This window comes from Barbus barbus, assembly GCF_936440315.1.
Source record: "Barbus barbus genome assembly, chromosome: 35".
In the NCBI taxonomy this organism is placed as follows: Eukaryota; Metazoa; Chordata; class Actinopteri; order Cypriniformes; family Cyprinidae; genus Barbus; species Barbus barbus.
Genome location: NC_136763.1, coordinates 16,074,462 through 16,096,563, shown reverse-complemented (window position 1 = coordinate 16,096,563; position 22,102 = coordinate 16,074,462). Strand labels below are relative to the sequence as shown.

The 22,102-nt window shown below is 38.0% G+C and overlaps 2 protein-coding genes across 2 annotated transcripts; one reads left to right on the top strand and one right to left on the bottom strand.

Annotated features, from left to right (window-relative positions):
* Positions 1 to 4,213: 4,213 nt before the first annotated feature.
* LOC306855416 (uncharacterized protein) lies at positions 4,214 to 10,412 on the top strand. The gene is made up of 4 exons (XM_079394126.1): positions 4,214 to 4,560; positions 5,566 to 5,668; positions 5,763 to 5,967; positions 8,507 to 10,412. Exons 1-4 carry the CDS (start codon positions 4,294 to 4,296, stop codon positions 8,547 to 8,549), a joined length of 618 nt encoding a protein of 205 aa, XP_079250252.1. The 5' UTR covers positions 4,214 to 4,293; the 3' UTR covers positions 8,550 to 10,412.
* On the bottom strand, positions 6,731 to 21,352 carry LOC306855415 (store-operated calcium entry regulator STIMATE-like). The gene is made up of 8 exons (XM_079394125.1): positions 20,425 to 21,352; positions 16,970 to 17,018; positions 16,693 to 16,788; positions 16,436 to 16,557; positions 15,726 to 15,838; positions 15,421 to 15,498; positions 11,331 to 11,480; positions 6,731 to 8,582 (listed from the first exon to the last, which is right to left on the bottom strand). The coding sequence occupies exons 1-8, from the start codon at positions 20,594 to 20,596 to the stop codon at positions 8,466 to 8,468; spliced, it is 897 nt and encodes a 298-aa protein (XP_079250251.1). The 5' UTR covers positions 20,597 to 21,352; the 3' UTR covers positions 6,731 to 8,465.
* Positions 21,353 to 22,102: the final 750 nt, after the last annotated feature.

Sequence of the window (22,102 nt, the reverse complement as noted above, 5' to 3'; positions counted from 1 at the left end):
GTCATGCACCAATAAAAATAGATATTCAGAAACAGTTTTTATGTCAGTCATTGTGATAGTGACTTCTCGTGTACGTGGATCTAATGTAAAAACTATAAATTTATCGCATTCAGCTTTTAATGTTGTGTCATCTTTTCTAAAATCTTTGTAAAAACTATTTTAGTTATTTATTTTTATTATTATTAATTTATTTTTAAGTCTACCAGGGGTGGGATGGGTTGGGGTGGGTTCTAAATTTGCAGTTGCTTTTTGTTTTATACTATGCTGTTCCCAGAAGAAAATTCAATAAACAGTTCAAGAAAAAGTCATTGTGATTGTACACTACTGCTCAAACGTTTGGGGCTGGTAAGATTTTTTATGTTTTTTTCTTGTTTTTACGAAGTCTCTTACTGTGGTTACATTTATTTGATTAAAACTGTAGTGTTGTACAGTATTATATATATTAGGGCTGGGCAAGTTAACGCATTATTATCGCATTAACACATTAATTGATTAATGCCATCAATTATTTTATTGTGCATTAATGCAGTTTTTTATTATTATGAAAGGCCGTTGCTCACTGGCTCTGAAAACAAATACAGACAAACCATGGGTCACAAGAGGGGTGGGATGTTGATCAGTACTTGCTTGGGTTGGGTGTCATCACGCGTCTCAACCAATGAGAGCATTTGGGGTGGGCCTACGACTGCAGCAGCACTCACATAAAATTATTTAGGCTAAGCTTCAACATTCACAAACCACTGTTCACTGTTATTTTTAACAGAAGAGAATTCAACGTGCTCGCATTGGCCTCTGATCATAACTTGTTTTTCTACAACAAACTATAAAATATTTTCTATAAAAACGATAATGCCCTGGCAGTGGCAAATAGCTTTGGTTTTATATTTAATTTGATTACATTAATGTTATGAGTTGAGATTTACAAGAAATATTGCAACTACTACTATGTAAAAGGAATACTGCTGTAAAAAAAAAACACCTTATTTGTTTAAAGTGTTTGCAAACCAAATATTATGGCACTTTTGTTCATATACCAGTACTTTTAAATGAAAAAAGTGCACAATACACTACTTTTGAATGCATTATTGAATTTTGTGCATAACAATGCGATTCATGCTTTTTTTATGCCAGGTTGGAGTTATAAACTGATTTTCTGTCATGGTCCATGGACCCCCTGAATTAGCCTTGACCACCCCCTGTATAAAACTCTAGGTCCGCCACTGCTGGAATGGCCATAGCAGAAGCTTGGTTGTGTGCTCAGTGACCCATTTTTGTGTTGTTTTTGAGGATTGTGTTTGGATTATTGTACGGTTGGAAGATCCGAACATGGCCCATTATAAGATTTCTAACAGAGTCAGTCACTTATTGATTTTTTTATCTGTTGGTATTTGATAGAATCCATGATGCCATGTGTCTAAACAAGATGTCCAGTAGAGGGCTGCATTGGGATTGGGACCCGCCGGGTCCCGCGGGACCCAACGCAAATCTCGCGGGAGCGGGCGGTTTGAACTTTGCTGCGGGCGGGAATGGGCGGCTAAAAAAAAACACTGCGGGATCGGGAGGTAGCCTAGCGACATGATGTCATTGTCAACAAAATGAAAGTACTTGAAGTCTAAAGAAACGCGCGGTAGCCTAAGCGTTTTAGATGTCCCCGATAGCCCAGGCTATATTCATCTTCCCTACCAGTGCATCAGAATACATGCAGGTCAGGGAAAGAAACAAACATGAATCTCTTTAATAATAGCAATACAATACGCTTTTTTTTTTTCCTGTAAAAAAAACACACACGTTGCGGGAGCGGGCGGTAATGGTCAGAAATTCGACGGGCGCGGGCGAGAGCGGGATGAAGAAAACTAATGTCCAGGACCTCCAGCAGAGATATAGGCCCAGAATATCAAAAACACAGCAGTATATTTCATTGTACACATGGGGTACTTTTTATCCCTGTGTTCACCAAACCCATCTTGAGTGTTTGCTGCTAAAAAGCTCATTTTTTAGTTTCATCTGACCATAGAAGCCAGTCCCATTTGAAGTTCCAGTCGTGTCTGATAACTGAATATGCTGGAGTTTGTTTTTGGATGAGCAAGGAGAAGTTTTCTTGAAACCCTCCCAAACAGCATGTGGTGATGTAGGTGCTGTTTGACAATTGTTTTTAAGGTTTTCTGACCCCGAGACTCAACTATTTTCTGCAGTTCTCCAGCTGTGGTCCTTGGAGAGTCTTTAGCCCCTCAAACTCTCCTTCTCACCATGCATTAGGACGATATAGACACACGTCCTCTTCCAGGCAGATTCATAACATTTTATGTTGATTGGAAATTCTTAATTATTGCCCTGATGGTGGAAATGGTCATTTTCACTGCTCTAGCTCTTTTCTTATAGCCACTTCACTAATTTGTGAAGCTCAATTATCTTTTGCTGCACATCATAAATATATTCTTTGGATTTTCTCATTGTGATGGATGATTAAGGGAATTTGGGCTTGTTTTCCCTCCTATTTATATTTCTGTGAAACAGGAAGCCATGGCTGGATAATTTCATGTTCATAATCACTCTGGAGTGCTCAACATTGTATGAATGGGAATATACTTCAGATATATTTTACTCATAAAAATTTCTAGGGGTGCCAATAATTGTGTCCAATGTGTATTTGAGAAAAACATTTATTTCATAATGATATTTCCCCCCATTTAAAATTTTTATTATCCAATGAAAGGTTAGATTTTTGTGAATTTTTAAAATAAATGATCAAAAGGATTAACAATGCAGATTAATTTTCACAGCCTACTTTCATCATATTTACCAAGGGTGCTGATATTTTTGGCCATGACTGTATATATATATATATATATATATATATATATATATATATATATATATATATATATATACAGTGCAGCTTGAAAGTTTGTGAACCCTTTAGAATTTTCTATATTTATGCATAAATATGACCCAAAACATCATTAGATTTTCATATAAGTATTAGTCATTTATTTATTGAGGAAAATGTGTTACATGTGCGCTGCAAAAGTATGTGAATCTTTGCTTTTAGTATCTGGTGTGACCCCCTTTAGCTGCGATAACTGAAGGTAAAGTTTCTAGTAAATGCTGATCAGTCCTGCACAATAACATGTAGGAGTTTTAGCCCAGTCCTTAGTGCAGAGCCACTTAAACTCTGTGATGTTGGTGGGTTTCCTCCTATGAACTGCTTACTTAGGTCCTTCCTTCCACAACATTTTAATTGGATTAAGGCCTGGACTTTGACTCAGCCATTCCAAAACATTAACTTTATTCTTCTTTGACCATTCTTTGGTAGAATGACTTGTGTGCTTGTTGTCTTGCAGGATGACCCATGATCTCTTGAGACTCTGTTCTTAAACAGATTTTTTGGAGAACAGTGGCTTTCTTTTTGAAACTCTGCCATGCACACCATTGTTGCTCAGTGTTCCCTTCATGGTGGGCTCATGAGCATTAACATTAGTCAATTTGTTCAATTTGCGCGCGCGTTCTCTGACCGACTTCCGGACTTCGAATTCTCTCATCTACAAAGCGCAGATGTACTTACAATGTGAGCAAGAGATTCATATCAGTGATTAAACCGATAGTTTAATAACTTCGTTTATTTTATTCTACCCAAAAGGGGCATTTTACGGCAAAACGGAACAAAATATCTTTGAGTCATCCAGCACTACACGGGTTTTTGTCCAATCACAGATGCTCTCTGGAATGAGAATGTCCCTCCCTCCCACTAAATGATGTCTCTTCTCTGCTCTTATCATGGTTCGTCGGTGTGTATTTGGCTGTTCTAACGCACGTACTTTATTTTGTTTCCCAACCACAATCTGGTTACGAAAAAAGTGGCTGGAGTTTATACATTTCGAAGAAGGGGCTATTTGCGCCAGCTCGCGGCTTTGTGACAGGCACTTCTCTGACGAATCCTTCACCAATTTGGGGATGGTTAATGCTGGGATAACGTGCTACCTTACATTAGCAAACACGGCCGTTCCCACTCTGTACACTGTAGGCGCTTCCCCTCCCGCACGAGTAAGTATTGTTTTCTTCATAAGTTTCTTAGACGTTGCATTTCTTTCATCAAAATGTATTCACTAAGCTCTCCGCCTCGGAAACAACCTTTCTTGTATGTTCTGCTGATGAGTGACGTAGCGGCGTCATGACGCAGGAATCATTTGAACCGGATCTTTCGAACCGATTCTTTGAAATGAACAATTAAAAAAACAGTTCGAGCCGGATTCCCAAACACTGCACGTGCACGAGCATAGCTAGCGACGGGCAGATATGGTGAAAAGGTGCGTTTTGGGTTGTTATCCGCACAAAACCTTGTTCCCTTTCCCCAAGCTGCCGTGGTTGCGAGCCCGCTGGCTTGAATTTTTGCATTTTGAGGAAGGAGGAATATCGGAGAGCTCGCGGTTGTGTGCGAAGCATTTCGCTCCAGAATGCTTTACAAATTTACAGCAGTACGAAATGGGCTTCGCTGACTTTCTCAGCTTGATAGATATGGCTGTTCCGACAATATACACCGTTGGTCCGGCACCGAGTGTGATGGTAAGTAGTTACATCTGCCTGGTTAACATTGCAGTTTATCCTATCGAAGAACCGCCCACTCTGACCGGAAATGGCAGTCTGACTGTCAGTTTTTTTGCATTTAAAGGGACAGTTCACCGCGAAAATGGAAATTGTCATTTACTCACCTCATAACGTCCAGTGGAAGACAATACAATATAGTTTGAATAATGTTTGTACCAGACAACAACAAAACCAGTTACCACTAGGGGTGGGAGAAAAAATCGATGCATCGCGATTCTCTCTCCAACGATTCTGGATCAATCCTGGGCTTAAGGCCACTTGTACGAAAACACTCCACACCGAGTACGAAATTTTCGCACGTTAACAAATAAATACGACCTCACGTTGTGTCGATCACGTTTGCACACTGCCTTTGAAACTTTAGTCATAGTAAAAAACAACAGTAAAGATGAAGAAAAATCACCCAGTTCTTGAATGGAAAAAGTTCAGATAATCTTAAAATACTGAAAGGACTCTTTATGTTTCTATGCTCCTCTTTATTTTTGCTACTCGCTTGTATGTTTTGAAGTTATATTAGTTTAAAATTCTTAACATACAACATTTTAATATATATTTTTTAAATTTGTAATTATTTTAAAAAGTACTTATGTAAGGATATGTAAATGTAAGGATTTAAAAATTCTCAATTAATTAATGGGGGGGAGAAGATAAAGAATGGTTCTGGAATCGGATCGTGACTCCCAGAATCGGAATCGGATCGTAAGGTGACTAAAGATTCCAACCCCTAGTTACCACTGACTTCCATTTTATGGACAAAAAACACTGAGATATTTCTCACAATATCATTCATAGAAGAAACAAATTGGATAGTAGTCTCTGCGAACAGGTTTTACAGGTAATGTTTAAAAATATTTAAACTTTAAGATCAAAATGTCTGGTTCGTGGTTTTGTTGTTTTCTAAGAAGAGCTATAGAAAGAATATTTACATTGCTTTATTTCTGTATTGCTGCATCTTTCCAACAGCCAATAACACGTGAGGTAGGCTGCCAATGTAATGCTCCAATTCTAAAGAGCGTTGCGGTCCAAGCAGTACGCACCCAGAAAAGGCCAAAACGGAGAAGTAAAGGTAACATTTTTAGATTAAAGTTCACTTGTGATTTTAACAGTTTTGTGTTTTGCTTCACTGGTTTAATTTTCATTTTTATGTGGTTTAATAACAGCCATTCAAGTGAGACCTCTTTTGAGTCATTGTGCTAGTGTGTCCTGCTCTGATGAGGATTTTCCCGTCAAATCTGAATCTTCATTTACATTAACACCAATTAAAAGGCCACGCATGGAGGATTCCCCTGAGGGGTCACCATACAGCTCAGAAGAACCAAAAGATGACACCCATGTGCCTAATATAATTAAAGATGATGACATAAAGTAAGTCTGTCCATGTTTAATTTGGGGATGTTGTTTTATAAACTCACAACCAGCTATATGTTGGTACTGAACACCTATTTTTCATGATTCAGTCAATTCCAGAATATAACTAAAGTTCACATCAAGAACGATAACAGTAACTAACTATATTGGGCTACATTCACACCGCAGGCAAATGTGGCCCAATGTTTTTGCTCACGTGATTCAGATCTATTTTTCTCATGACAGTGTGAACAGCACAAACCACACAGAATCTGATCTTTTCAATTCCGATTTGTGCCACTTCCATGTGGTATTAAATCCAATACATGTCAGACATTTTGCAATGTGACCGCAGTCGAAACAGTCATATTGGAAATCATGTGACTTTTGCGTCACAATTCTGCGCTCATAGAAGTCACTTCAAAGATTTTACATACCCAAAGTTATATAGAGTGACTCTATTATTGATTATTTTATAGTTGTGGCATGGACTTCCCTAATCATATAGAATTGGAATGATTATCCAAACTTTATAGTTATCGTCTTTAGCTTGAATAGTGTGTATCAGTCGTATTACAGAAGTTCAACAAAGTATGCCATTTAAAATGCTCTGAATTACAATTCACAAGCAACTTTTTTTTCTAAAATGCTCATATCTATATTGGTTAAAATTAATCCCTCTCACAGTGATGAATAGGGTTCAAATTCTGGTCAAGGAAGCATTCTTTTGCTGATAATGTGTAAAAAAAAAAACTCTGAAAGAAGTTACACATCATAAGATAACATACAAATAGCTTTACACTGTTTATTGAAAAAGCATACACAAGTTCATAATCTGTCAGTAATTCTTAATCATCTAATATTGTTTAGTACCTAACACCACATCCAATTTGTTTCATTCTCCAACTGCAACCAAGATTGCTCTGTAATGATAGTCAGAATTAAACCCGAAGAGGGAAAGGCAGTTATAGACACCTAGACAAAATTCTTATCAGTAACCTTGTTCATTCAGCAGGCCTGACCAGAAGGCCTGGTTCCAATTCATTCCTGTAAAACACTCCCATAAACTTGGTCCATTAAATATAAGTTTGACAATACAATTGATAAAACAACTGGTCCTGTACTCCCAATTACATTCACTCCAACTCTAAACCTACAGGCATCTTCCTCTTCACATTATATGCATCTTCAGAATAAAGACTAATTTGACAAAAGCAGTCTCAAGTTTAAGATTTTTGTAGAGAATGCATGGTGCAAATGCATCATTCTCCAAGGATCTGTGCTTTAGTGTTGGAATAAAATCAAATGCTCCATAGAGCAGAAAAGTGTGAGGGTGGATGAGAAAGCATTTGGAAGAATGGCCTGCTGGTTTAGGGTTTAGAATTTGACAGTGTCTGAGTATATAGAGGCAACGGGGAATGCTTAAAAACATACAAAACTTGGAAGTTAATACCACACACAAAGATACCACAACATAACGCCAAACTGTGCAATAAGTTACAGAAGCAGTCGCACCACAGTCTCTACCCTGCAATGAGTAGCAAAACAGAAACAAAGTTTAAAGACTGTTCACCCAAAAATGAAAAGCATCGTGCACTCTCCATCATGTTGTTCAAAAACTGTGACTTGTTCTTCTGAGAGAAACAAAAAATATTTTGAAAAATGCCTTTTTTATTTTATTTTTTTGTCCACAGTGGAATAATTTTTGGAACGACATGAGGGCGAGTAAATGACTGAATTTTCATTTTTGAGTGAACTGTCCTTTTAAGAGGCCATACAAACAACAAATAAATACAGGGAAAATTAGTGTTAGAACACAGCGACACTGAATTGAGGCAGATACACTTTGAAATGGCAAACAGTCAGACAAGCCATCCCAATCAGGGGTCTGAAACAGCCATCCCTGGATTTACGTACCTTCTCAGAACGTCTGCTGCCAAATAAAAACATACATTAAGCAGACTGTACCAACTGTATTGTAATGCCATCTCATAACACTGCTGACCAGTGTTATTCTGTAACATTTATCAGCACAATTTCCTCACAGCTGACACGCACAAAACTTTCTGCAGCAGCTACACTCACAAACGCGATTTGGAACCGACTTTGAGTGACCTTGAACATTCGTCCAAGTCAGTGTGTTCAATCACATGCATATGGTTAAAGGTACTTATGTCAGAGAAACAACATCAGTATGTTATTTGAATTGCTTTGTTCAGTTTAAAGGCTGGATAGATGCAAGGAGATGTAGTTTGTTGTATATCCACTGGAGAATCACATTCTTTAAGCATGACAAAGCAGCCGTAGTACAGAATTATGAATGTGCACAAAAAAAACCTTGACAGACTGAAAGTGTTCTACCCTTTAACATAAGGTAGCAAAAATCTTTCTAGTGCTGTCCGGAGGCTTCTCTCGTGTGTCTTAGTCTTCATGCCCCTCACTTTCTGATCCATGTTCAGGTAAATGAGGTGGGGTCATAAGAATGAGAGAGGCCTCAAGTCTAAATTGATTTGAATTCAAACTGGAATACCAAGCCGGTGCTTCTTTTTCTTAACAGGCTTGAGCCCTGTGAGTCTTCGTACATCGTCGTCACCATCTGAATCCTCCATTTCGTCATCTGCAGAGAACAGAATCTGACCAGCACAGGAGGAAGAGGGCAAAGAGAAAGACGGTGTTCAACTAATCATCTTTTTAAAAAACAAACAGATGATACTGAAAACGTCATCCTAAAAAGTGGAATACACCTCGCAAACCTAAATAAGTAGGTAATATTCTCCATTAAATTCTGAGTGAGCTGCTCATCCCTTTACAAGTGAGAAAGATGGACTATAATCATTTGATTAAAACATCTGACGTCAACGAATTAGTATTTGACAGATATTGCATGTGGATGGAAATGCTACACTCGAGATGACTGTTCTCACTGTCAAGTTCCCTCCTCAAATGACTTGCCTCGTCTCAAATCTAGCTCTAGCACAGGATATACATGTATTCAAGAGATGTTATTTGGTCAAACATCATATAAATACAGAAATATTAGTAGCATGTTAGCAAACCACATACACGGTTCTATTCATCTTTTTTAAAAAAAAGAAAAAAGTCTTCCACTGAAAATCAAGTTTGACCAGAGTTCATTACTGGATGTTTTGTTAATCAGAACAGTCTGTGCAGCCTTTTCTATAAGGCATACCTGCTTTGTTAAATTGTAAACTCACTGACTTATGGTTATACACACTTCAGGTCTGAAATGTTGAGAAAGATTAAGGAGCGGTGATGCACATGTAATGGTCATGCATTTGTACTAGGGAAAAAGTGGGGATGTAAAAAGGGATGTCCCATCTAAGACTTGGGTAGAGGGATGATTTTGAATTTAACACTGTAGGTCAAAGGAAAGCCCAAAATATGAATTCTGCCATTTAAAGATATTCAAGGCACAGCAAGAGTGTTTTGCCAAAGCAAGTCCGTTTGGATTCAGATCTCAAACGTTTAGACTTTGTTGATTGTTTTGATAAGCGTTTTATACATTCCATAAACTAATAAATGTTATGTGAACAGTTATGATTTTCTTTAATGTAAATGTTTTATTCTGTGGTTTAAACATGCAAATCATTTCATTTCCAATAATGATTTATTGGATTTTTTTCCCTCAACAGTGTGACCTGGGTCAAAGTGGTTGACAAATTATGTAATTATTAATTATTACTCCCACTGAATGGGAGTCTATGGCAGCCCTATAAACGTAATGAGAAAGTGAGAAAGTTTGGCACAATTGTAAAGATGGTAATGAATACTGATTTGACCAATCTGAGTGTAGAATCAACTCTATGGCACCACCACCAGTTAAAATATTAACTTTTCTAAAGCTTATACATTTTGAACCCTTTGTTCTAGAAAAATTAAGCTTAGTTCATCTTAATAATCTTCTCATTCTGATCACATTCAATAGCTTACATTAAGACTACACACATAACAATAGTGGCCATTTTAAATAGTACAGTATTACGTTTTTCGTTACTAAATTTGCCCAATTCTTATGAAAATTGGAGAGGATCTTTGGACTGAGCCGCACAGAAGTGACTGAACAAAATTTTGATATTTTGGTCAAAAGTTATGGTGTCATGAACTTAATTTCAACCCAAAATTGGTTCAAACTAAATTCGGTAGGCTGAGGGGACATGGCAAAGTTGGGAACAGTACCACCTGCGGGTCATGAGATACCAAAAATTGACACTTTTGCTTATAACTTTAAAACAACTTGAGTCCTGCCAAATCGGAGGATAACAATTTTGCCAGGATCCCATGAACTGCTTGTCCACCAGTTTTAATTTTGTCATAATTTGCAATCTTCTGAACGATTTGACAGATGAACACAAAAATTGGAAGTTGATCATTGACAGCATGTCCTGGAGGTACCTGAGAAGACTGAACAAAGTGCGATCTAGTGTTTCAGAGATGCAAAGATTAAAAAAAAAAAAAAACATTACTTGACTTCTGACGTTATAAACCATTTTCCATAATTTTTTTAGTCCGCTATTTTGATTTAAACGACGTTTTTTTCACTACTCCAACAAATTTTGTTTGTATTTTGTCCAGAATCCTATCAGTATATCTTCGGACCCAGCCGCACATAAATGACCAGACAGATTTTTGATAATTACTACCATTCCTAAGAAATACCTCTCCAAAGTTGACCGTGCCTGTGTTGACTTATGTTAGTTAGCTTAGCATGCTAATTGGTTAACATACTAACCAGTTACCATTCTTTCTAGTATGACTCTTCAGCTATCATAACCAAAAGCTACATTAGTAATAAGCTTAGCATGGTAATCAACATGTTAAGCAGTGCTCATTCTCACACTGAAAGCTCTCCCCAGCAGCCTGATGAATGTGCATCAACTAAGTAGTGCACTCTGCTAAACCTTTCAGGTTGTGGGTTCTAATTCCTGTGGAACATTTTTGGACACCAAGAGGTATTGTGGCAAGAAATTATGCAGAAGTTGCTTCATTTCTAAAAATGATCTGATATATACAGGGATGCACATAAGTGGTGCACAATAATAGTTATTCAATTATAACTAATTATTTTATTTTGTATAGTTATATTTAATAGGTCACACTATGTGCAGTGTGAACAGAACACCGAACCAAATCTCCAGGTGCTCTCGTGAGAACCACACTGAAAAACCCCTGGATATACGTATAGATAGATAGATAGAGGGCAAAATACTGAATAGACAGATGCAGGCAGGCAGGTTGCGTAGCTGGCTTGGCACATATAACTGCTTGCAGTTCAATTCAAATATTTTTTAATTAACAGCCATAGGCATAATCATTTTCCTTTTTTGCCATACCATCAAATTGATTCAGTAAGAGTAACTTACTTCTGATTCAGAGTCATCGTGTGACAATGCCCGTCTATAGCGCACTTTGCTGCTGCCCCGAGGGTCATCTTCTGCTTCCCTCTCCTCCAATTTGGCTTTTGTTCTGCCCTTCTTCATTAGGAAGTTATCTACCACCCAGAACATCAGAGCCTGGATACGCACACAAACAGGGGCAAACATTTAGACACAAACAGATGTGTTGCAACAATGACAGAACCGCCTGTCATATAGATTTATACAGAAGATTTAGAGCATGTAAGCCACATTTTCTCTACATAAGAAACAAGCAGTGAGGAAAATAATATTTATGTACAAATACATAGCAAAAATATATACAAATCACAACAAAGTGCAAAAAATAAAAATAGCATTACATTTAACCAATAGGATGCATTAACCATTTAAAAGTTTGAGGTCAGTAAGAATTTTTTGAAAGTAATCCTTTTATTCAGTAAGAATGCATTAAATTGATAAAGTGATGGTAAATAATGTTACATAATTTATAATGTTACAAAATATTTTTTTTTTACTTTATACCCATCAAAGAATCCTGATTTTGTTTTTTCATGGTTTACACACACACAAATAAAAATGTAATTAGCACAATTTTCAACATCAATAATAATGTTTCCTAAACTAATCTGCATGTTAGAATGATTTCTTAAGGATCGTGTTACACTGAAGACTAGAGTAATGTATAATCGCAGGAATAAATTACATTGCATAAATCAGAAAACAGTTATTTTAAAACTTGTGTTTCACAATATTACTGTTTTTACTGTATATTTGATCAAATAAATGCATCCTTGATGAGCAAAGACACTTAAAGTCTGTGTAAAGTCAATTCTGAGAATTGTTTGTAAACACATTACAAATGATAGAAATGCATTGCTGAAACATGTTACTAAGACTGTGAACTATGTAGTACTTAATTGTGGAGTTAGACCGTTAAACAGTTTTTCACCATGTTCGTGATCAGAATTTTGTGGGCGGGGCTAAATCAGGACTCGATGATGCAATCGAGCCACCGAGCACGGCTCCTCCCCCAACACTATAAGACGTGTGTTCGACTTGAAGCAGCGCTGCAGACTGATCGGTGTGTGACATCAAAGTACAGTGAGAGCTACAGAGAGCAGATGCTCCTGATGCTTTCGAATCGCTCTCGCGGTACATTGATGTCATACACTGATCGTTCTGCAGCGCTGCTTCAAGTCGAACACACCTAATAACTAGAGCGCATTAGCATCAGTGGTTCACCGCTTAATCGCGAGTTACTGTCATTACCATTAGTTACTACAGCCTACAGTTTGCTAGCTAGCTATGCCTTCAGGTTGCGATCATTTACTAAACAGCTCCTTACTAAATAAGCTGCAGAGAAAGACAGTTGAGAGAGACGATAGGTTTTCCACGAGTGGGAGTGGTTTCAGCGCCGCCAGTGGACACGACCCCAGCGTTTGAGAGCAGAGCATTCAAATTTGGCTTGGTGGTTAATAACACATTTTCAGGGGTGCAAACTCATCAGGAGTGAAAAAGGTGACAATCTAAACTAAAAAATAGGCAAGTTAATTCACATAGCACATTTCACACACAATGGCAAGTCAAACTGCTTTATAGGGAGAAAATGTTACACACTGCAAAAAAAGCTTTTCTTACTTTTTTTTTTTTCAGAAAAAATAAGTCAAAAGTAAAAATCTCGTTTTCGGTCTGAAATAAGATTTTGCTTACCCCATTTGCAGATTATTTTGCTTGTTTTAAGGAAAAACTAATTTGGACTTTTTTTCTGAAAACAAAAAATTTGTACTTGTCTAGAACATGCTTCTTGGTTTAAGATTTTTTAGATATATTTGGACTAGAAACAAGACAAAAAAAATGCAAGAAAAGCATTTTTTGCTGTGCCCCATTCATGGATAAATACCTTTATATGATTAAAAGACGTTTGAGCGACAACTACGGTCTACAACAAGGATTGTTGTTAAGATGTTACATGAACTTAGTCAGGGGAAATAAACCACTGTAAATCTCCATTTCAGCACTCAAATTTTTGAAGCAGCTGATGGGCTAAATGCGAGGGGTTTCTCCGTCTTGAAACAGGCTGTTACAGGCTGACACTTAACTATGGCCTAGCGCTGCCTGACTTGAGCTGAGTGATACTAATATTACTATACATTAAACGGTATGCTTTACTTGTAGGTCGAACAGTTCTCAAATCTACTTCATGTCAGAGTAATAGCTTACTGATATGTGAGACAAATGTTAAGGTCTAGACTGAGGAGCATTTTTGCAAAGGGTAGCGAACTAATGTAGCGATAATGAAACTTACAATCTTCATAGCTATCGCAACAGCAGCCTCACGCAAAACATAAACAACAACAAAAAACAGCAGCCTCACGCGGTGATCATTTAAACTGGAACACCATAATTTACGTCCGTATTCAGAAAGGCACGGAAAACAAATAACGATTGCTAACGGTTGCCTGTTACATTACAGTGCATAAAATTTCACTTACCACATAAACAGAGTAAGGTGATATGACTGAGGACGATGGCGAATGATTTACAGATCACCACTGACAAGCATCCAATCTTGTGTGCCAAGGACCGCTCCATAGTATAACAGTAGGTGCGATTGCGAATCTCAAAAGTGAAACTAAAAACGATCGTGCATTCAAAAACGGTTTCAATGCCAGGCATAATAGCGGCGACAAGCATATTCATAAGAAGTTGTGTGAAAACAAAGCAAAATCAACGTTACTCACCTATCAAAAAAAATAAACGCAACCTCTGCGTCCGATTCGCGCCCTTCCAGCTCCTTGAGTTCTCTCCACAGCTGGAAAGCTGCTGATTGGCTACAAGTGTGTTTGGGACTCGGTCAGACACACAAAGTGTTTTTCAAAAATCGCTTGGTGCACGTTTAAGGAGCGGCGGGCCAGGCCACCACTAAGGCCATAGTATACTTCGGATGTCTGCGCACTGTCCGCATTACGTAATTTTCGTCGTCAAGAGGGCTCGCGGACAGCTGTGCAGCGCGCACAACTGCGGTCAAGCCAGTCGCGCTTTGAAATACATGGTCAAGCCAGCCGCACTTTGAAATACATGGTCAAGCCAGCCGCACTTTGAAATACATGGTCAAGCCAGCCGCACTTTTTTTTGTCTTGCGCGTCTAATCGTGCATCTACGGTACGGGTGCTGAGAGCGGTCTAAATGGATGTAAAGAAGCTGTCATACCGGCGTTTCCTTTACACTTTTGCTTTTTTTTTTACTTTTACTTTTGATTTTAATGTTTGTAAATACATTATTTTTGTACAAACGTTTGTATTGTAAATTATCATATTAATGTTAATAAATGTTCATATTAATGTTTTTTATTCATTATTTTTTCATTTTAATATTTGTGCACGTGTGTGTATATGGTTTGCTCATTCTTTCAATTAATGTTTGTTCAGAGTGATCCTGACTATTAATGTATTCATTTTACTGTATAGTTTTTGAAAACTAAAAGCAAAATCACCCCAAACAACAAAATGCGTCCTAGCACTTTCACTGTGTCCCATTTTCCAACACTAATAAAAAGTGTTCCGTTATAGGTTAGCTCATTCTTTCAATTTAAATATATTCAGAATAACCCTGACTATTATTGTATTAATTTAAGTCATTTTACTGTATAGTTCTGGAGAAGACTAAAAGCTAATTTTTTGAAACTGCACAAACGGTGAGCATACAACAGCGCATGCGCGAGGTGAATGTCGAGCTCGTCCGCGGTGAGTATACTGTAAAGCTGCACGGACGCGGCTGTGCGCGAGACGACTACGACTCCCTTTTTTTTTTTTTTTTTAACAGATCTACACTTTTATTTGTTTCATGTCATTTCATTTTTTTTTTACAGATCTACACGATTCATGTGAACGACCTATTTCAAGGTGAAAACGAAAGGTGACAAGTTTGCACCCCTGCATTTTTCTGTGGTGTGACAAACTCAAAACACACATTTAATATTGACTTTATACGGAAAAAAAAAACATACGAGCATAAAAAAAATCTAACTAACCCCAAACCTCTGAATGGTAACGATACATAAAGGTGTCTCACTTACGTTCACGAAAAACGGGACAATTAGCATGACAATAGCTAGCTCCAGATGAGGGTTTGTTATGGGGTTGAGCGTAGCCAACTGTCCAACACACACACAAACACCAGTCAAATACATCATAAACCAAATAATTAAAACAACCATAATTTAATGGCAATTTTCATTTTTGGGGTGGAATATTTCCTTAACTGCAAGTTAGTAAAGCAGTATTATGATTATACGTGATGATAATACATTTTCTCCTAACATATCAGTTAATTCAGAACATGAAACACAAACATCCATTAGTATTTGGACACCTGACTGACCTTCTTCCACTGTGGGAGGAGGAGGACCAACATGATCATGACCTTCTCAAACATCATGATGAGGATGTAGAGAGCACACTGACCCACCCAGGCACTGCACTGAACCGGCTCACCTATGTGCAAACATTAGAAATACAACACTTCAAAACCCAAGATGGAGTGAAAAAGGTTAAGAATCACTGTTTGAAAACAATTTCCTGTTCATCAATCATCATATAAATGTATATTTCACTGCCAATGAGATCCCACAACCCTGTATGTGCAGTTCAGTGGTTAACCGAAACAAGAAACTAGTGTTAAAATAGGTGGGTTGAACTAGTTGAGTTAATCATGAATTAATTCAACAATTTCATTACAGTACCTTGAAAGATGGTCTGACAAGTTTCTTTTGGAGGGAACCTTTGTATAAAAACACAGCTAAATCATTGATTAGAATTATTGTTTGGTTTTACACAGGCATTATAGTCCGTCAAGAACAAGATTTATGTCCTTATTTCAAATTAATTTAATTCAGTGAACACAAATTGAACAATGGTAAGGAATGAAAGGGCTGATTCAATTTCCCATTCATGAGTCTGAGGACTGCCCTCTTTATACGAGGCCACATTCACATAAAGAAGCTCAGCGGAAGTGTCTAGTGATCCATGATTAACTCACGGTTCCCACTAGATTTTCAATTTACTCCTAACAATTGATGTTAAGGCTCATACCATACTCTCCAAAACGCAGCGAATCCCACTGTCTCCATTCAACCACAGCACTAACAGCCTTCACGCCGCCATAGATCACCAGCATGCCCAGTGTCGCATCCAAAAGGAAGTTGATCAGGTATCTGCGGAAAACAACACAAGGAGTTGGTCGCTAAGCACAGCTGATAACAAATATGTAAAAACCAGACACAAAACAATACAGGAAGTACAACGATGTGTGGGGAAACATTGAAACGACAATGCGCACACAGACTCACAGTGAACATGGGTCCTCCTCTGTGAGGTCAGACAGGTAGACATTGGCAAAGTGAATGAACAGCATCCCTATGGCCTGTTTGGAGGTGTCCAGAAACCTGAGCGAGGTGAAGGGGGGAGGGGGCGGTGAGAGGGAGGAGACCTGGTTAGAACTCACCGTTAAATCATGAGGGGAACGGGGCTACAGAGAGCCGCTAGAAAGATCTCAGGTCAGTGGAGTGCAGCATTGACCGTGCATGTGTTTCTTGGGCTTGCTAATGACACAAAATGGTGGTTTACCAGATTCTCCAGGGTCTCCGTTCGTGCTTGGGCTCCCTGAAGCGTTTCACTGTGGAGAGGAAACACAAGCTTTCATATTGGAAGCAGGAAAAATGGGGTGATCAATAATGTCTGCCACATAGGGGTAGTACTGATGCTAAAAACTCTTTCCTGGCTCTAGTAGATACAGTGCTACGAAAACACAGAGGTCAATAAACGATACACGACACTAACATTTCAAAAGGGGAAGAGCTGAATGAGGAACTGCTTCATCACAAGTTTAAAGAGTTTTCTGCATTCATATGCAAAACCAAAACACAATGCGCAATTGTAGCAGTCATTACAATTTTATTTTCCTAAGAAAAATAATAAAAGATTGCAAAAAAAACTAATGTTTTCTGTTTTATTTCCATTCTTTTAATAATGCCATTTTCTTTATTATATTTTTATACAAAATATTTTTCTTTATATCCCCCCAAAATATCAAAATATAATTTTAAAGAGGTGATGTATTAACTGTATATTTGTTTTTATTTTTATATACATTTTTAGATTCTGACAACAAAAACAATAGCATCAGAGATGACAGTAATAAAGATAAAAACAAATGCAATTGCTGGCAGTGTTGCTTCAAAGAAGTGAGAACTGCTGCTTTTTTAGGCTGTGGAAACCGCTAGTGCAGCCACCCTAGTATCCAAACGTAACCCAATGCTTCACAGAAATGGCTGTTTGTTTGTGTACAGCGATTAACGGTGTCCCCTGAACACAATCTCTTACTCTTTACAACTACAGCTCACATAACCACTGAGAGATGATGACACATAACTTACAATTTCACCCATCTTGTATATTCCTCTGGATTACCCTGTTCTATTGGACTGTTATAGTGGGGGGTTTCTCTATTGAGTTATCAAGAGACCGAGGAGTCAGGTGATCTCTGGGTCACTTGATGGGTCATAAAAACAATGATAACTAGTAAAAATCTATCTTCAACTTTAAAACATGCTTTAATTAAGTATATTCAATTTTTTGTGATAAGTTCTCTTATGCATACAAATACAATATTAGTTATTAGTCAATGAAATTAGATTAAAAAAGTGTCTCAAAGTGATCTCAATTATATAATGAGACATGTAAGAAGTGTATGCAAGTACACACATGCTCAAAGACCAGGGGTCTGTAAATGACCTAAACAAGTTAAGAAGATCTGAGAGGGCGTGACCAAGCAAAAACCAAAGATCCAACATTATGTACCCTTTAAATGTGCTCACACAGTCTTTAATTAAAGGCAGGGTAAGCAATTTCTGGAAGCCAATGTTGATATTTGAAATCACCAAAACAAACACACCCCTACCCCAATAGGGTCACGCCCCTATTTTGATAGATATGCCCCACATATATGTAGCCTACGCAACCCAGGCAATGATTAGTTCTGACCGCTTAATGAAAAACAAGCTTATGTGGATTGTACACATTTAAACAATTCAGATAGGTTATCTAGAATTATTTTTGGAGCAGATAAAATACATACAATCATTTATTAATTAATTATCATTTTGACTTAATCCTTTTCTTTCTTTAAAGGCTGAAATGCGAGGTTTACATTTTTATGAAACTTTTTCAAAGCTTTATTTGAACATTTACATTAGATATTTGAACATGCTATTAAACTGTTGTCAGTCAAGTTGTCATTTAAAATCCGAACATCATTGGTCATGTTATTGTTTTCGTGATTATGCAAACAAAAAGTCATTTTATTTGTTGTTTGTTGATTTTTAAATATAAAACTTGAAGTGATTTATGTGTCGGTACTTTCTGAATATCTCCAGCACATTTTAACAATACCGTGTAATACTGATAACCGTGATAAGAAATTTTCATATCGTTACATCCCTAGTCTGCACACGTTTCTTAATACCAAGTACGCAAATTTCAGACTTGCATCCTCGGTAGTTCGGACTTCACGAGTTAGACTCAGTGTGTGAGCTCCCGCGGACGGACCACGCAAGTCCAGCAATTCTGCAAAGAGCAGCGTACTTGATAACGTCAGTCAGCTCGCCTTGGCTACTGCAATCTTCCTCACTGTATTTACAGACGAAATATATCAACCATTGCCTCTTTTTGTTTTCATTTAAACATATTAATAGAATAATGACCAAAGATTACCTGTTAGATTGAATTATATCTTATGTTTATCCACTACAGAGACATAAGAGCCAGCGACAAATGTCACAAGGACTAGCCGAGGTTATGCTCCTCTCTTCGGGATACATGAGCACTGAGCGCCCGGTGATCACGTGGAGCTCACGTCTCCGAAATCGGCGAAGCACATTTTCAAATAGGCGCTGTTTTTTTTAAATAAACTGCAGATTTGAGTTTTAAACTACATTCTCGTCTGAAATACACACGTCCAGTGTATCCAGACTTTAGCTGTTGCGTCCGGTGTAGACTGATACTCACCTATCGGGAAGAAACAAAGCAACTTCGGCGTCCGATCGCAGGCCTTCTGCTCCTTGAGTTCTCTTCAGGGCTGGAAAGCTGATCCGATATTTACACGGGTCCTACTTCTCGCCTTATTGTTCCGCAGTCGCTTTCCTCTTTTTGTTTCTTATCCAACATCTTTATCTTTCTGGCGCTTGGCTCGGCTGTTCACTGAACGCTCTCGCCTCCATATCATGAGTAGACACGCCCCTTACTGCTGATTGGCTACACGCTTGTTTTGGTACTCGGCCCGACTGAGTTTTCTAAAACGCTTTTGAAAAATTACATACCCTGCCTTTAAAGTACTGTCAGATTGACAGTGGTGAGCATGCGGGTACAGCACTGCACGATTCACAAACATGCCTTGACCTGAGCGCTTCTAGGACCAAACCCTTAAGTCTTCAATGAGTCAACCTGAATTAATCAAGTTCCTTTAATATTGCAAAAAAAACAAAGTACAGACAGATCTGTTTGTCCATATTTGACATACATTTGAGTGTAACAGATTTTTGAAAAAAAATGTTGGGCAACAACTTGGTCCAATGCATCGTTGTTTAATAGATTTTGAGATGTGGCCGTCGTGCTCAAAAGTGGAGGCAGAGGACTGCAAGTTTGAAGGGACTCGTTTAAGTGGACTAAATGACTGGATGGGTGCCATCAGAATGGGAGTCCAAACAGCTAATAAAAACGTTGCAATATTTTTTTCATGATGGATTTGGGTATTAAAAATACAGCTTTTCGCTTCATAAGATGGTAATTGATAGACTGGAATTGTGTGGATTACTGTGATGTTTTTATCAGCCGTTAGGACTCTGACGGCACCCATTCACTGCAGAGGATCTATTTGGCTAGCAAGTAATGTAATGCTAAATTTCTCCAAATCTGTTCCGATCAAGAAACAAACTCATGTACATCTCGGATGGCCTGAGGGTGCGTGCATTTTCATTTTTTGGGATTATCTATTCTTTTAATAAAGGCAGTTACCCTATACTTACACATAAGGGTGCTGAAGGCCACCACTCCCAGCAGGCCCTGCAGGAAGATGCCAAAGGAGTCCATGAAGTCCCCACTTGAGCAGCCCCTTGTATCAGGATCAGTGGGCGAGGAGTTGGAGGATGCAGACGGCAGCTGACCCCGCGACAGCACGCTGACCTCAACACCCGCCATTGCGCAAGACTTGAGTGTTTTCAAAAAGCCAGAAAATATCAGTCTCGAGAGGTGGAGATGATCGACAGGACGATGACACAGCTATGGTACATAATGAAAGCTCTCCTATGAGCCTCAAGTCACGTTACAGAAGCGCAGATGTGTCGTGTTTCATACTGGACCTCGATGCGTCGCCATCCAGTTGTGAGCTACCTGATGTCTGTCAGCAGGTCGTGCTGTATAAACATCAACTTCAGCATCGAGTAAACATGCTACAGACTCAGGTGTGCTCCGGTAGCTTGCGGTTGATGCTCTCAATACTACAACACACGCGTTGTCATGGAGACATTTATCGGTTATATTATTGTACAGCGCGTGCGGTTAGCTGCTAGAAGAATACAATACTGTGGCTTTACGGTTAAATTAAAGCAGTTAAACGGTAACGGTTAAATTAAGTCAAGAAATAAGGCCTTCACAACTTCCCGTTATAACGCGTTTTGTTTTGAAAGGCAAATAAAACGCGGCAGATTTGGTAGTTCTGCTGTTTTATAGCGAGATTCCGGTCATGCGCTCCTGCTAACAAACCAGCTGAGGAAAACCCCGCCACCGCTGCTTTCAAGAGAACAGTTGATTCTCAATCTGCTCATATTCAAGAAGGTAGGCGCCCAAACTAATCACATACGTATCCGGTAAAGAGCGATGTTAACCGTAAAGGCAGGACACTTCCTTATCCAATGTACTCCGGTGCCGTTTACACTCATTTACGCGACGATCTATTGCGTCATCACTATGTCACGGCGTACTAAAGCATGATGGGATATGTAGTTCAAAGAAAAGCCCTTGTAGCAGCAGGTGCAATTCATGAAATTCTAATAAATCTTAGAATTTACTTAGTGAACAGCAAAACTTATGCATTTGTATTGTAAAATGCATTTATTTAACTCCACTTAATCTTTTTTTTTATCCCCAACGAAGGAACCACAATTTTATAAATATAAATTCATATTTTTTTTTGTTAATTATAAGGGATATTGTGGGGTCTTTAATTGTTATAATTACTAATTGCATATTTTAAGTAAATTCTCTACTGTATAGGAAATTGCAGCTTTTATTTAACATGGATTCATTAAATTGATCAAAGATCAGTAAAACTAAATATTTTTATTTAAAATAAAGGCTGTTTTTTAGAACGTTCTGTTAATCAAAGAATTCTGAAACCTTAATAACTATTAAGAAAGGTTTCCTGAGCATCAAATATAACAGAAGGATCATGTGACACTGAAGACTGAGAGTTATGGCTGCTAAAAATTCGGCTTTGCCATCACAGAAATATATTAAACATTTTGTTTTTATTATAATATTTCACAATATTACTGTTTTTACTGTATTTTAATCAAATAAATGCTGCCTAGTGTTAGTTAGCATAAAGGACTTCTTTCAAAATATCTTATTGACCCAAGACCTTTGAACAATAGTGTACACAAAGGAGACCATACAATTAGAATGTTATTAGAATTAGAATCTACT

Bases quoted from the DNA above. Each gene is read 5' to 3' on its own strand.
- LOC306855416 (XM_079394126.1), top strand. From the start codon at position 4,294: ATGGTGAAAAGGTGCGTTTTGGGTTGTTATCCGCACAAAACCTTGTTC. The intron at 5,669-5,762 runs GTAACATTTTTA...GTTTAATAACAG, and splicing joins GCCAAAACGGAGAAGTAAAG to CCATTCAAGTGAGACCTCTT. The intron at 5,968-8,506 runs GTAAGTCTGTCC...TTTTCTTAACAG, and splicing joins ATTAAAGATGATGACATAAA to GCTTGAGCCCTGTGAGTCTT.
- LOC306855415 (XM_079394125.1), bottom strand. From the start codon at position 20,596: ATGGCGGGTGTTGAGGTCAGCGTGCTGTCGCGGGGTCAGCTGCCGTCT. The intron at 15,839-16,435 runs GTATGAGCCTTA...GTTTGCACATAG, and splicing joins GCTGCGTTTTGGAGAGTATG to GTGAGCCGGTTCAGTGCAGT. The intron at 11,481-15,420 runs GTAAGTGAGACA...GTGCGTATCCAG, and splicing joins TTGTCCCGTTTTTCGTGAAC to GCTCTGATGTTCTGGGTGGT.